This window comes from Petaurus breviceps, unplaced genomic scaffold (assembly GCF_028583685.1).
Source record: "Petaurus breviceps papuanus isolate PSGF00001 unplaced genomic scaffold, PetGlider_PUasm1.0 91041, whole genome shotgun sequence".
NCBI classification, from domain to species: Eukaryota; Metazoa; Chordata; class Mammalia; order Diprotodontia; family Petauridae; genus Petaurus; species Petaurus breviceps.
The window spans coordinates 25540171-25556671 of NW_027187400.1; the positions used below are offsets into that span (position 1 = coordinate 25540171).

General features: G+C 47.6%; 1 protein-coding gene across 1 annotated transcript in view; it reads right to left on the reverse strand.

Moving 5' to 3' along the window:
• H6PD (hexose-6-phosphate dehydrogenase/glucose 1-dehydrogenase) overlaps nucleotides 1–15354 on the reverse strand; it is a 63575-nt gene extending 48221 nt beyond the window's left edge. Inside the window, 3 exon segments of the mRNA XM_069079168.1 lie at nucleotides 4039–4140; nucleotides 15034–15300; nucleotides 15303–15354. Of these exon segments, the coding sequence (XP_068935269.1) occupies nucleotides 4039–4140; nucleotides 15034–15300; nucleotides 15303–15354 (421 nt within the window).
• Between the last annotated feature and the right edge of the window lie 1147 nt (nucleotides 15355–16501).

A 16501-nucleotide genomic window follows, 5' to 3' on the forward strand; every position in this document is an offset into this window, starting at 1 on the left:
CCCTGGGATTCATTTAACCCCAATTGCCTGAGGGGGGGAGGGTGAAACTAAGCAAATGCTTTCCCATGAGGTTCTCCATCTACAACAAACTGATCAATTAACAAGCATTTATTAAGCCCTTACAGTGTGTCTGTCACTGTGCTAAGTGCTAGAGACATAAAGTTAAAAACACAGTCAGTCATAAACTTGGGGAAAACACTTAACCTCGATGAACTTTGGTGTTTTTATCTGTAAGGGAAGGGGGTTGGATGAGGTGGTCAGTGGGGTCCCTTTCAGCTCCAGGAGCCCAAATGCTAACGGGAGAGACAAGTACTCTACACATTCTGGTCTCATACAGGATGCTGCAGCTTCCGGCTCTGAATCTATGACCCAACCATCCCCCAGCCTCCCCCTCCGAACCTCTTAAAAATCCTCAGCTTCCCTCAGAGTCCAACTGAAGTGCTACTTTCTACATGAAATCTTTCCTGATCCCTCCAGCTGCCAGCCCCTTCTCCCCCCACCCCAAATTACCTTAACATCTATTTGTACAGGGGAGGTAAACTGAGGCACGGGGGAAAAAACTTGCTCAAGGTCATATAGCAAGACTGAGGCAGAATCAGGAAAAGAAGTCAGCTAAGTGAGTCCCAGAGTCAGTAATGAGCAAGGGACACGGGGAGGGAGGGAGCTAAGGGGCCAGCCATGCTCTCTGTCACTCAGGTTGGAGCCTGAGGTCTAATCTCCTGACACAGCCAAGCTCACGGGTTCCCTTCCAGAAGCAAAGCCTCTCCCACTCTTCTGACCCCACCCTGGCCAGCTACTGGGGGGTGGGGGAGGCGGGAGGCATTCTGCTGGCCACAGCTAAATCTCCACTTCCAGGCCCTGTTCTTCATGTTTAGAGGGAAACCATCCCTCTGGATACTGGGCAATAACCATAGAACCCACATACAAAAACCTATTCAAATTCTGCCCAGGGAAATGGAACAAGCCAGTGCCTGGGAATCAGGAGATCTGGGCTCCAGGCCCATAGGGCTCTACCAGTGACCAGAAGGACCACATTAAATCACTGCCCCGCTTTGGGCTTTGGTGTCCTTCTACCCATAATGAAGGGGCTGAATGTGATGGAGATCTCTTTGGCAAGGTCTTCCCAGTCCTGACAAGGCTCTGCTCTAGAGCCCTCCCAACTCTCTGTCTGTGTTCTAAGGGCCCTCCCAGCTCTGACATTCTCTGTTCTAAGGGCCCTCCACCTCTGACATTCCCTGTTCTAAGGCCCCTCCTAGCTTGGACATCCTGTGTTCTAAGGGTCCTCCCAGCTCAGACATCCTGTGTTCTAAGGCCCCTCCCAGCTCTGACATCCTGTGTTCTAAGGGCCCTCTCAGCTCCGACATTCCCTGTTCTAAGGGCCCTCCCTGCTCTGACATCCTGTGTTCTAAGGCCCCTCCTAGCTCTGACATCCTGTGTTCTAAGGGCCCTCTCAGCTCCGACATTTCCTGTTCTAAGGGCCCTCCCTGCTCTCATAGTCTGTGTTCTAAGGGCCCTCCTAGCTCTGAGGTCCCACGATCTCTATGGAAAGGCTATGACTATTAATGTTACAGAAGGACTTTTCCCTTTCTGAAAATCCCCCTAAGAATTCCCTCAGTGAAGTGAGTGCTTAATCCTACTCATTATCTACTGTAGCAGCAAGCACCCCAGCATCCCCAGGGTGGCTGCCAATACAGGTGCTTAGATCTGCTTTTCTAAAGGAAAGCACCTCAAAATGGGTTAGCAATCTTACTTTAATCATCAAACATATATCATTTACCTAGTTCAGGGGGAAAGGTCAGCACCCTGAATTTCAGAGAATACAAGCAGAAGTTACAAACAGACAGATCAGCAGACAGGCTTCCAGCTGTCTGACCATTACATCCATACCTAGTCAGTTACCAGAAAGGGAAGCACCAACATCTGGGTTTTCAAAGCCAGGGGGCTCAGTGGCTGCCCAGAATCTTAACTGGCCAAATCACACAACTCTTCCCAAAGTGAGCCCCAAAGCAAAACCTCACACCAGGGTATATGTAGCCTTCTGGCTCAGAGAATGTCACAACCCTCTTGATCCACTGCCCAGTCACAAAGTAACAAGGTGTGGGTGCTCCTGAAAAACAAGCCTCCTGCCACAGGCTCCATGTGACCACATTCAGCCTATTAGGGGGCAGAGTATATTTTCAAACCAGGGAAGGTTCTCAGAGTCACTCAAGCCTATCAAAGGGCCAAAGGGCAGGGAAGATCTTCAGATTCCCATTCCCATAACACCTACCCTATGGGGCAAAAAAAATTTTAAATAAACCAGTGTTTCACTTAAACAACAACAAAAGATCATTCCAAAGGGATGATGCAGCAAATCTGGAATCACGATATGGTTGTGGCTCCATTTACAAAAACCATTCAGCTTGGCAGACTGCTGCTGGTCAGTGGAGATGATGCCTCCAGCAGGAATAATCTGTGGGCATCTCATTCTGCCACAAACAAGTGACCCTGGATAAGACGCTTCACATTTCTGAATGTCACTTTTCAAGGAGCAACAGAAAACCGAAGATTTAAGGCTGGAAGGGACCTTAGACAGACCAGCCAACCAACCAACCAACCAATCAGTCATCAAGCTTGGCTTACTAAGCAGTAACTGGATGCTGAGTGTGGAACAAAGGCAAAGGCCAAAGGCTGCCTGCCCTCAGGGAGCTCACAGTCTAGAGAAGAAAGACAAGGATAGAGCTCAGGGGGGCTAAGGACTGGGAAAAGGTTATATTATTATTTCTATCTAACTGATTCCTTTGTAACCCTCTATATTTTGGGGGGTTATTGTTGAATTGTTTCAGGCGTGTCTGACATCTCTGTGCCTTCATTTGGGATTTTCTTGGCAGAGACACCTAGAAGTAGTTTAGCTTTTCCTTCTCCAACTCATTTTACAGATGAGGAAACTGAGGTAAACTGGGTTAAATGACTTGCCCAGGGTCACACAGCTAGTAAGTGTCTGAGGCTGGATTTGAACTCAGAAAGATGAGTCTTCCTGACTCCAGACCCAGCCAGCCATCTGTGCAATATGGCTCTATTTTACATACTCTATATTTTACTTTATGCATTTAAAAACTTGATTCTGTGAAGCAATCCATAGGGAACCCAGGGCACACAAAATGGTTAAGAAGCCCTGCCCTCGGGATACAAGGACATAAATAAGTCCTGCCCTCAAACAGCTTATATTCCATAGGAGGAAATAAAACAGTCACAGATAAATACATGTAATATAAATAAAAGATTAAAAACAAGTTTAGGGGGAGAGGCACTAACAGCTTGGAGTAGGAGGGAGGGAAACCTGAAAGGAGTTCACTCCAGGCATGGAAAAGAGCCATTACCTCTCATTTTACAGATGAGGAAACTGAGGCCCAGATAGGGGCAGTTAGGTGGCATCAAGCTTAGAGTCAGGAAGACCCAAGTTCAAATCTGACCTTGGAAATTTACTAGCTTTGTGACCCTGGGCAAGTCACTTAGCCTCTGTTTGCCTCAGTTTCCTCATCTGTAAAATGAACTGGAGAAGGAACCGGCAAATCGTAATCGCTACATCTTTGCCCAAATAGAGTAATGAACAGTCCAACATGACAGAACAACAACAAGCATCCCCAGATGTGACTGAAACAACTCAACAACAAAAATGTTATTAAGTGACCTGCCCAGGGTCACAAAAGGAGGAGGCGGGAGTAGGTGAGGATTCTGACTTTGCTACTTGCTGGGTGACCTTGGACAGGTCATTACCGTAAGTCAACTGTGGAGGAGGATATCTGAAGTCCTTTCCAGGCTCTAAATCATCAAGTCATTGGCCTGGAGCTGAAATGAACCCGGAGACCACCTAGTCCCACCCCCTTCCCTTACAAATAAAAACATGGAAGTTCCTGAGCTTAAGTGTTTTCCACAAGTTTACATTTGAACAGGTCCTCCCTCAGGACGCCTGTTTCTCTAGAGGATCCTACTGAAGTTTTCTCTCCCTCTACCTGGGGCTTGAGAAACTCCATCCAGGTTTTGGGAAAACAGACTCACCTTTGCAAGGCTGAGGATATGCCAGGCTCCCAAAGAGTCTGCGGGATGTGGGCCCCACCAGAGGCTCCAGATGGGGCTCACCTCTCCTCCCTTCAGCTGTCCCTAGTGAGAGAAGCAGAGGGCAACAGGTCACAAGATCTGAAACTTTCTCTGATCAAGTGATCACAGGCCAAACAGACGTCTCAGCCAACAGAGCGGTTTCTGGTTAACTAGAAGGGATCTCCGAGCAAGGGAGGAGCTGAGAGAGGAGGGTCCTGCTTGACCCCGCCTTCGGTTCCCACTCCCCCGTACCCCGCTGCCCTTTCGGTCTGCCTAAGCCAAAAGGGTGACGGGAAAGGAAGGAAGGGCGGGACTTTTCTGGGGAATCCCTCCTTTGGCCTTGGAATTTTTAAAGTGTGCACAGGAGTGAAATACCCAATATTTTCTTTCTGTTTGGGAAAAAAAAAAAAAGATAAGCTTTGAGAGACAGCAGCACAGGCGTGGTGCCTGGGAGGGCTGGGTCAGATTCGGGGAGTCCTGTCTCTGACGATAGTTCTAGAAACTTCACTTTCCTCAAATATAAAAACTGGAGACAGGGACTAAACCAGCTATTTCTTTAGTCTAAGCAACTCTCAGATAAGGAAGGTGCAGGTGACCCGATGGGCAATTTTCGGTCTTAGAGAAACATTTATTACATTTATTAAGAGTCTATTATGTTCCAGGCACAGCAAATGCTGGGGATAAAAATACAGGGAGGAAAAAAGACAAACCTTGTCCTCAAGGAGCTTCCAATCTAACAGGGAAAGACAACTGTGGTTTGTCCTTCTTCAAGAGGACCATTACATCAGGGCAGTACTGGAGTGACATGCAAATGAATTGGATTTAAGTGAGGAAGGTTTTTCAGTCACCAGACTCATTTTCTCCTCCAGAGCCGTCTGGGTCCAGTGGCCAGATATAGTTCAGGATGACTGGAGATGGCCCAGGATGCAGTGGGGGACCATGGTCTTTTTAAGCTAAGGGCTTTAACAGTTCTCAATTTGAGTGAGGCAACACCCATTCAGTGAATAGACCTCTTTAAGAAGTGGCCCCTTTAATTTAAAACAAACAACAAAAAACTGTGAGGGACTGGGGGAAGACCCTCAGAGTTGCTGTCCAAAAGAGAAAGTTATTATTTACATTCACTCTGAGGCAGGAGGGCCCCAAATTAATTGGTGCTTGGGTAGAGAGACCTGTCTGTTGTCTAATCAATGAGATCCAGAGTGAATTGAGTTTAAGGCATGATCTTTGAGAAAGAAATCTAGCCAGTAAACTCCAAATTAACTAGGGAGGTTTCCATCACAATTTGCTTCCCATTGATTGAGTAGTCTGTGAATAGTCTGAGCTGCCCAAATGGGGGCCCAATCATCTTCCCCTCCTCTCTCCCCTTCTCTCTCATATCTCCTTTCCTTTCCTTTCCTCTCCTCTTATACCATGCCCTCAACACAACGCTGAAAAGTGTTACCTAACTGGGTGTGGGGCTTGACCGACAAATCAAAGGGGTCCAACCCTTTGGGCACAACCCCCTAGGTAAAGAAGAGAAGTCTGTCCTATCCCAGATGATTAAATGAAGGAGGTGTCAGCCAAGTCAGTCAATAAGCATTTATCCAGCACCTACTGTATTCCAGACTCTGTGCTAAGTGCTGGGAATACAAAGAAAGGTGAAAGACGTCCCTGCCCTCATGGAGCTCACAGTCTAATGAGGGAAACAAGCAAACAAACCCACCATCTGCCTGGTTTCCATTGCACTTCCCAATTCATTACTTCATCTGCACGGGTCTGGCTCACTCACCCTTCTGAGGTCATCAGTCCTCTTTGAGAATGAAGGACGAACGACTTCATTTGAATCGTCAGAGTCATAGATTTTGACCAGGAAGGGGGTCTCTTGTTGTTTAGTCATATTCAAACGGGCCCAATTCTCTGTGATCCCATTTGGGGGTTTTGTGGCAGAGATACTGATGTGGTTTGCCATTTCCTTCTTCAGCTCATATTACAGATGAGGAAACTGAGGCAAACCAGGTGAAGGGACTTGCCCAAGGTCACACAGCATCTAAGGCTGGATTTGAACTCAGGAAGATGCCTCTTCCTGACTCCAGGCCTGGTGCTCTGTGCACTATGGTGCCCCCTAGCTGCCCTCTCATTTTACAGATGAAGAAACAAGTGATAACAGCACATTTATTAAGGGTTTACTGTGTCAGTAGGTGCTTAATCAATGCTCATAGATTGACCCGACAGGGTACCACGTCTGGTAAATGGCTGAGCCCGAATTCGAATGCAGACCTTGCCCCATAAAGATGGGCCAGGGTTGTTCAGAGGGTCTTCTTGCCAGACCCCTCCCCTCATCAGTGGAAGTGACCCCAGGGTCTCCGAAGCTATGCCGGCTAAGCCCGAGTTCTAGCCAAGTCCCACTAGGGGCTGGAAAGGCTTTGGGCACAGGCCTGGCCAGGAGAAGCTCAGCTCTGCCTGGAGAGACTGGCCGCTAGAAGATTCGATGTGGCAGGATGGAGTTTTTGGCTTCAAAACTCTGTGAAAGCATCAAAAGGTTCCAATCTGCGTCAGTGGAGAAAGCCCCAGCCGTGGCTCCTTAAGACAGCTAAGGACAAGCTGTACAGAGGGAAAGCCATATGTAGCGTCACCGGCTGAAAATAGGGCTCACTGCCATCTCTTCAGCATTTTCAAGTTTGTCGGTTTTACTTTTTAGCTTTTCAGTCTGGGTGCCTAACGTTGTGCTTCCCACATAATGGGTGTTTAATCATTTCTTGGTGTTCCATTGATGTTTCACACTAATTCTGCAGTGGAATGAATACAAGTACTCTTGTCCCCATTTTGCAGATAGGGAAACTAAGGCTCTTGGAGGGCAAGAGATTTGCCCAAGATCACACAGCTCAAAAGGGTCTAACTGAGGATTAGCCTTTCATCTCCATAATCCTCAGCTGACAAATTCATCTGACCAGACATTCATTCCCCTCCCTGAAAATGATCAGTGGTTCCTTGCTGCCCACTAGGATCAGATATAAAAACCCTCTGCCTGCCATTTAAAACCCTTCCAACACGGCTCCCATCTACCTTTCTGGTCCTTGATAGTACAGAACATGACCATGTGAGTGTTGGGCAGCTAGGTGGCACAGTGGATAGAATACCAAGGCTGAAGTCAGGAAGTCTCATCTTTCTGAGTTCATGTTCACACTCAGATACTTCCTAGCTGTATGACCCTGGGCAAGTCACTTCACCCTGCTTGCCTCAGTCTCCTCATCTGTAAAATGAGCCGGAGAAGGAAAGGGCAAACACTGCAGTATCCTTGCCAAGAAAGTCCCCAAAGGAGTCACTAAACAACAATCACCTAACTGTTTGCAAGCGTCTCTGGGCTACTTACTAACTGTGTGTCCTTGGCCAAGTAATGGTGCCTATGAGCCTCAATTTCCTGATCTGTCAAATAAGTATCAGAGGCAGAATTCAAAACCACTCCTCAGCTGATTACAGGCCCAGGACTTTTTCTCCAATAAACCCACACCATGAGGTAGTCAGATTGGTGCAGGAGGAAAGCTACATCTGGAATCGGAGGTTATGGATTCAAATCCTGACTCTGATGCTTACAACCTTTTGTGATCCTGGGCAAGTCATTTAACCTCTACTATGTGTCAGTAGGCAGTTAATAAATACTCACTGATCCACTGGCCAAGGTACCATGTCTAGTAAATGACTGAGCCAGGATTGGAATTTCTTCACTTGCAAAATAAGGTATCAGGACTGGTGATCACCCAAAGTCCCCTCCAGCTCTCAGAGGATGGCAGTTTGTCTCATGGGGCACAAAGCAAGGCATGAAGGCCTGGCATCCATGGCCACAGGAGGCCAGGGTCCCCAGACTCAGGGATTGGCCCAAAGTCAACCATGAGGGCTGCCAGCAAGGCCACACCAACAGGTCACCAGGGGAGGCCCATAAGGAAACTGGTGAGGACCACGCCCCAAGAGTAACAGGCATGTCTCTGCTTCCTTCTCCTGGTGACCTACAAACAGAGGTATGGGGGGGGGGGGGAAGGAAGGGGGCAATGGGGGAGAATTGCCAAACACTTCTATTTGGGTAGTGACGACTGCAGCCCTTGCCCAAGTGAGATTCTTTGTCCAAAGGGCCATTAACCCAGAGGCTCTGGACAACCTCTGAGATCAGGGACAGCTCCTTTCCACTGAAAAAAGTGTGAGCAGAGGCTCCCTAAAACACACAGGACTCCACATACCCCCAAACAAACACTTCTCTGCCATGGAATTTTCTGATGTTAAATATAACCCATCTATTAAAAAGTCATAGCACAAGGTCCCTCCTGGTTGTCATCCCCTCTCTAGTACATCATGTCCTCAAAACTGCCTGCCTGAATGCCTTCCCCTAGCTCATCCTGCTCCCAAGCTGGTCCTCGATGCTCGGGCCAGACCTGGAGGCAGGAGTCCCGGGACATCCCCGGGAAGGCACCAGCCCACCCTCTTGGCACATGCTCAGAGGGTGTCCTCTAGGCATATTCCCCAGAGGATGCATTTTCTTTTTCTGATACTTAATATTTTATCTTTCTCGATTACATGTAAACAAAAATTTTTTAACATTTATTTTTTTTTTGAGTTCCAATTTCTCTCCTTGAGAAGGCAAGCACTTTAACATATGCATGCCACCTGCTTAGAGTATAAAATCCGCACCTCCCCTCCTGACTCCCTAGTTCTGCTGATGGACCCCCATCTTCCCAGGCACCCACGGGCACCACCTTAAGGCCGTCTTTGCCTCTTTCCTGTCCCTCATCCCCCACCTCCAAGAGGCTCATCGCCTCTGCCTGTCTCCCCATACTTAGAACACTCCCCCCAGCCTCCCTCCTCTCCACCTACTGACCTCTCTGGCTTCCTTCAAGGCCCAACTCAAATGCCACCTTTTACAGGAAGACCCCCCCCCCCAAACCCTCTTAGCTCCAGTGCCCTCCCTCTGTTGATTATCTCCTATTTAAGCTGTTTATAGCTTGCCCTGTATATGTCTTCATGTTGTCTCCCCTGTTACACTGCAAGCTCCTGGAGAGCAGGGGCTCTTTTACCTTTTTTGTATCCCAGATGGCTGGTTCATAGTAAGTACTTAATCAATGTTCATTGATTGATTTTGTCAAATCTAGCACTCTTTCCTCCCCCCTCCCCCCCCTCCCCCCAAGCCCCCCCCCCCTATCTCCAAACACACACTACCTTGGTTCGGGTCCTCCTTACCCTTCCCTGGACCATCATCATGTCCAGCTTCTACCCTCTCACTCTCCCAAATCCATTCTACACAGCTGCCATGTCCCTCCCCACCTCTTATATCATCCGCAGCTCCCTACTGCCTTGGGAATGACACACAAAGTCCCCCAGCCAACATTTCAAGTCCTCTGTCACCCGGCTCCCACATTCTCACCCATCTTATTTCCCACTCCTCCCTTTCACATATTCTCCATCCCAGTCCAACTGGCCTGCCCCCAGCTGGTGGAAGGCAGACCACAGGTGCAGAAAGGTACATACACTGTCATCCATGATTCTACTTATTAGGCTTAACAGTCTGTAATGGGAATGGGATTTGAAGATCTTCCCTGCCCCTTAACAGACCTGGGGGGGGGGGGTTTGAAGACCTCCCCTGCTTTGAAAGTAAACTCAGCCCCCTAATAGGCTGAATGTAATCACATGGAGCCTGTGATGGAGGGAATTTGCTGAAGGGAAGCAGAGCCCACAGGAAGCTTCCCTGCTGTGAAGATAAACTCTGCCCCCTGATAGGCTGAATGTAGTAACATGGAGTGTGTGGTGGGAGGAGTCTGCTGAAGGTAAGCAGAGCCCACAGGAAGCTGGTGGTCAGAGCCAGCCAGACTGTGGGGAGAGAGGATGCTCAGGCAAGGAGATAGAGAGGTTTGTGAGTAGATACTGAGCTTGTACTGGTTTGTGGGAAGGCTGAAGGATGCTGTGGCTCTCAGCGTTATTATGGTTTCTGAATATCTTTGGTACTATGATGGAATCGGTTCTCTGGTTTTGGGATTCGGTTTTCTGTTGTCTAAATAAATGCTTCAGTTCTGTCCTCTATCTGGAAAGTTTGGTATATTTTGAGATTGAACATCTTGCAATACTTATAGTCATGGTCTTTATCATGATTGTGGGTGCTGTAAATATTGCATTGGTGCTATACACTATACAGTCTTGCTTGTTACAAGGGAAGGTTCTATTGGTGGGGGTGGGAAGGGATAGCAATCTTCAGGAAGTGACTGTGATGTAAAAAAAAGAACATCAATAAACTTTTAAAACAGCAAACAACAAAGATAATTTATACTGAATGTAAAAACAAACAAATCATAAATTAGCCTGTTTGTTCTGCATCTCCACATATGCACTCCACATCCCACATTCAAACCTCTGCAAACCGGGTTCTCCCAGGCCTGGAATGCACTCCCTCCTCCCCTCCCCTCTTAGAATCCCCAGCTTCCTTTTCAAACTGAAGTTCAGGTGCCCACGCTGGCACTAGTCTCTTCCTGACTGCCCCACCTTCCCCTCGCCTTACTTATCAGCTCATTCTCCCTCCTAAAAAATACTTCCTCTTTTTTATTTTTAACAAACACACACTTGTACACGTGTGTGTATATTTGTTAATTGTTTCTATATCTTGGATACCAGGCCCTTATCAGAGAAATTTGACACAAGACTTTTTCCCATCAGACAACTTTCTCCTTAACTTAGACACACTGATTTTGTCTATACAGAAACTCTGAAAATACATTATATCTTGTGCACATGTTGTGTGCCCCTCCCCAGACACCTGAGGACAAGAATTATTTCCTTTGTCTCTGTATACCCAGAACCCAACAGCACGTTGGACATTTGTCAGGGGGACTCATAAGTAGCTCCCTCTCCCAAGGCAAAGAAGCACTTGTCCGAGGTTTAAAGTCCTAGGGAGTAGCCTGGGGCAGAGACCAGTTAAATGACTCCCCTGGGGTCTCACAGCCAATAGGTGTCTGAAGCAGGACTTAAGTCTATAATCCTACTTCACGGCTGTGTCACTCTTAGCATACATAGGACAGGTGCTGAACTAATAAATGTTTGCTCAAAAAAAAAATAATGTTTGCTCAGTTGAATTAGAAATATAACAAGTCTGGGCCTGTAGAACAAGTTCTGAATGTGGAGTTGGAAGACCTAGGTTCAAATCCTGCCCCTGTTTCTTACTACTCCTGATTCAACCCTGGGGGCAAGTCTCTTCCTTCTCTGACTGGGGGGCTCATGGTTGGGGTGGCTAGGTGGCACAGTGAATAGAGCACCGGCCCTGGAGTCAGGAGGACCTGAGTTCAAATCTGACTTCAGATACTTAACACAAAACTAGCTGTGTGACTTTGGGCAAGTCACTTAACCCAATTGCCCTACCTTCCCCTTTCAAAAAAAAAAAAAGAGGCATCATGGTGGTCCCTATTTGGTGGTTCCCACACTCCTGCTAAAAAATCCAAACCTTAAGTAGTAAATAATTATAGAAAGTTTTGAGTAGTGTGGCTGCTAGGGAGCGCAATTGTGCATAGATCTCCAAGAAGACTCATCTTCCTGAGTTCAAATCTGGCCTGAGACATTTACTAGCTGTGTGACCCTGGTCAAGTCACTTCACCTTGTTTGCCTCAGTTTCCTCATCTGTAAAATGAATTGGAAAAGGAAATGGTAAAACTCGAGAATCTTTAAGAAAACCTCAAATGGGGCCACAAAGAGTCTGACACGACTGAAATGACTGAACAAATGAATAGTATATTCAGTTATCCCAGGGGTTCACAATACATTTTTGTTGTTATTGAAAAAGGTTTGAGGAACCAGAAGTTGGGAACCACTGGTATAGTGAATAGAATGTTGGCCTTTGATTCAGAAAGGTCTGGGTTCAAATCCTGTCCCAGCCTGGACATACACATTAAAATGCGTGACCACAAATGAGTCCCTTAACCTCTACACCTTAAGACTATAAACTCAATTCAACAAACACATTCTAGGCGCTGGGAACTGAAAGACAAAAAAGAGATGGTCCCAGCAGCAGTTTTTGATAAGAAAATATTGTCAGATCACGTCTTCATGATCAGAGTTGAACACCAGCTATTATTACTGATGCTCCAGAGGACAGGCATTTCCACCCTGGAAATACACCACAATCTGCCCCTTCCCCCACAGACTCCAGAGGAGGCCTTGAGCCCTAGCCTGTTCTAGGGCCTGAGCAGGACAAGAGCCACAAGGTGGCATCCTTCCATGTGCTCATAACATTGCAGCTCTCTGCCCTCGGCAGAGGTATCTGGGCACCCATTTGGTGACTGATGGCCTTTACCCTGGGAGAGGACATTTTGCCACCGGCTGATTGCCAGGGGGGCACTTAGAATCAGTGGAAAATTGAGTATAGGCTGCCAATGATGAAGCAGAAAATTATACGAGCCCTGCCAGGCATTTAATTCAATTAAACCAATGGATATTAAACTCCTACCAGGTAAAAAATGAGACGCAATCTGTCACAGTGGATAGAGGGTTTCCTCAGAGTCAGGAAGACCTGAGTTCAAGCTCTGACTCAGATGCATGAATATTGGCCCTGTGACACCTCAGGATCTAAGATAAAATAAACTACAGTACAATCATTAATATCTGTATAATGGGTATCACATTGTTTGTCTTTTCCATGAGTGAGTCTTAATATTATAAAACATATTAATTATAATTAATATATTATATTAATTATAATTAATTCTAAAATAATTAATTAGTTTTTAATAAGTTGCTAATAGAGACAGATTGGTACATGTGAAAGGGAAAAAAACCTCTGGAATCAGAAAACCTGGGTTCAAAGTCTGCCTCTGGTATCTGTGTGACCTTGGAAAAGTCACTTCCTAGACCTCAGTTTCCCCCATCTGTAAGATGAAAGGGTTGAACGAGGTGACCTCTGAGGTCCCTGAGATCTATGATCCAATGATCTGTATTGGTGGAGAGTTTCCTAGACCAAAGAATTCCAGGTTGGGACTAAAATACACACACAGACACACACACATATGTGTATCTATGTGGGTATACACACACAATACAGATATGCATACACATATGGTTATGATGCGATTATACGTGTATATATGGCTACATATACAAACCCACATGTATATGTATGTGTGTGTATATACATATGCTAATGCTACATGTTAGAGTTACAAAGGCAGACAGCACATCTATTAGTAGAAAAGAACACCGGCTTCAGAGTCAGAGGCCCCAGGTCCAAAGCAAAGCTCTGCTACCTAAATTCAGAGTCCTACAATGGAAAGTGCTTTGGCTTTAGAGTCAGGATTTGGGTTCAGACTCTACCACAGTCAAGATACTAGCTATGTGACCCTGATCAAATCACATGACCTGAGCCCCTTTCCTTGTCTGTATAATGAAGAGACTAGACTTCAGAATTTCTAAGACTCCTTTTAGCCCTAAATCCAACAGCCTGTGAAATACTCTTTGGAGGCGGAGGAGCCGAGTTTGATATCTGGCTTTAGCCCTTAATCACTGTATGACCTTTGGGAAGTCAGTGAATGTCTATGATCATCTTGGGATCACAGATTTCCAGCAGGAAAGGACTTTGAAGGTCATCTACCCCATCTCGTACATTTTACTGATGAGGAAACTGAGCTGTTTAGAGATTGGGTGGTTCACAAGGTCACACAGGTGGCTTGGCTTGGCAAAGATTTGAATGTGGCTCATTCCAAAGACAGAATGTAAGTTTCTGGAGGCTCAAGGCTGTTTTGCCTTTTTGTGTGTTGCTATCCCCAGGGCCCAAGCATACAGTAGGCATTCAATAAATGCCTGCTGTATTGAATTGACCAAAGCAGACCTTTAAGAGGCCTAGTTTCACATCCTACCAACATGCCATTACTCAGTGGGGAGGCCCGAGGTTTGAGCCACAGGAAGCAAAACCCGGTTGTGCCGGGAGGTTGCAGGGAGGAGGGGAAGTGGGCTGCAGTTTTTCAAAGTCTGCAGAATTCGCTCATCGGCCTGGGAATGGATGGAAAGGCTCTCCTCCAGCCTGCCAAGGGATCGTTTTAATCACCAGGAGTGCAAAGGCTCATGTATCATTGGGAGATGGTGCATTCATTCCAGCACGCCCATGCAGTCAGCTTATAAATAAAACCTCTGGCGGGAGGAGTCCAGCGAAGGGACAGCAGGGGCACCGGGGGCATGGGGCGGACTGCAGCCTACTGCGGCTGAGACGGTCAGTGCCAGACCAGTGCCAGGACAGGCGGATTTCGGGAAATATCAAATGGTTAATGCAAAGATTCTGCTGATTCAGTGCAGAGGGTGGGGGGAAGGAGGCTTTTCCAGTCCAGGGCCCTGGGGGAAAGGGGAGAGTGGACGAGTTGTGAGCGCTGTCCCCAGTGGTCGTCCCTCTCCACGTGACCGCTCCTCCCCCCCCCCCCAACACACACTCGCAGTTCAGCTCTCGAGCTGGAAGCCTCTAGCAGAGGCTCGCCAATCCCCCGACGGGTGCATGATGCTCAGCCTACGAATTTCACGGAAGAAATTATAGCAAGAGCCCTGAGACCTGGGTCTCCATGATGGAGAGGGGAGCCCGGCAGGCACCCAGTTTCAAGGATAAAGGGAACTTTCAGGGTGCTGAGCCTGGGCCCGGGGGGGGGCAGCCCCCACCCTCAATCCCGGCCGGCCTCCTGGGGGCCCACTGGGCCAGCTCTGAACTAGCCCCGGGCGAGGTTGGTCCAAGCCCTGGTACAGTGCACCAGATCTCCTGGGCACCAACAGGTGCAAAGGTCTCCCAGCACCATTTCGTTTTGCAAACGCGTGGGGGTGGGAGAATCAAAAGAGCCAGCATGAAACGAGGGTTCCCCCCACCCCGCTTCCTGCCTTCCTCCCCAGGCCGCTCCTTTGCGTCTCTCCCCCCACTAAGGATGCGCTCATCTTCGGGGCTCCGCAGCAATGGAAGGGTGCATGCGCTCAGCCCGGAACTGTACTCACCCTGGGGGTGCGGGAGCGCAAGGGAGCCCGGGCCAAGGCGCGCATGGGGGGCCCCGGCTAGAGGCAGCGGCCGCAGCTGGCAGAGCTGGCCCCGCCCACTCGCGGGTGGCCCTTCTGGAGAGGGCGGGCCCTGCGGGTAAAGTCTTTGGTTTGGGGCTCCCTTGCGCTCTTCTAGTCTGCGCGGGCGGGTGGGAAGGAGCCAGGAAAGGCTGAGAATTCTCCCACCCACCTCCCCCTCGGTCAAGCCCCTGCCACTGAGTGCCAAGGCGAGCTGGGCTCCAAGCCAGTGGAACGTGGGTTCGAGTCCTGCCTCTGATGCATACTGGCGCCTAATCATTGCTGAGTTATTGACTGGCTGTATGAGCCCGGACCAGTTTTATTACCCTCTCCATGGCATCTCTCCCTGCATTGGTAGAGGAACTTCTAATGAGGTCACGCCCCTCTTTGTACCCACTCCCATCTTTTTGGGGGTGGGTTGTTGATTTGGTTCTTATCTCAAATATACAGAGAGCTTCGTCAAATTTATAAGAATACAAGTCATTCCCCAAATTGACAAATGGTCAAAGGATATGAACAGGCAGTTTTTGGATGAAGAAATCAAAGTTATACATAGTCATATGCAAAAATGCTTTAAATCATTTCCAAATATATTCCTTTCCCTTCTCTAGCCAGCAACCCATCCCTTGTAAATATATTCTCTCTCTCTCTCTCTCTCTCTCTCTCTCTCTCTCTCTCTCTCTCTCTCTCTCCCTCTCTCTTTGTCTCTCTCCATATATATATATATATATATATATATTTGCATGTATGTGTACACTTATGTGTATATATGTGTGCGTATACAGAAAGAGAGAGGGAGGGACTGGTAGCACAGTGCATTGAATGCCAGGTCTGGAGTCAGGAAGACCTAAATTCAAATCTAGACTCAGGTACTTACTAGTTGTGTCACCCTGGGCAAGTCACTGCACTCTATTTCCCTCAGTTTCCTCATCCATAAAATGATGGAGAAGAAAATGGCAAACCAGTCCAGTATCTCTGCCAAGAAAACTCCAAAAAGGGGTCAAGAAGAGTTGGATTCAATTGAAACAGCTAAACAACAAATACACACACACATATGTGTGCGCCTCACACACATACATATATATGGAAAGCAGCTGAGCAGAGCCAGCCTGTCTAACAGTACATGCAACATTCCACAATTACAATTGCCCATCTCTACAAAAAAGAGAGGGAAGTGCATTCTTCGTTTTTTTATTTTCTTAAGATTGTCTCTGTGTCTTATCCCAGCTAGAAGCACAGTGCCCAATCCCACTGCCAATCTGCACGGATTTTTGACTTGCTCTGTTTCTGACCTGGGATGGTTCACCCTCTTCTTAGGCAGCATCCGGCCCCAGCCCCAGCTCCCCATATTGGTGCTAAATTTAGTGTAGATGTTAAATGAACATTAGCCCTTCTGCAGCTCAGAGCTCTC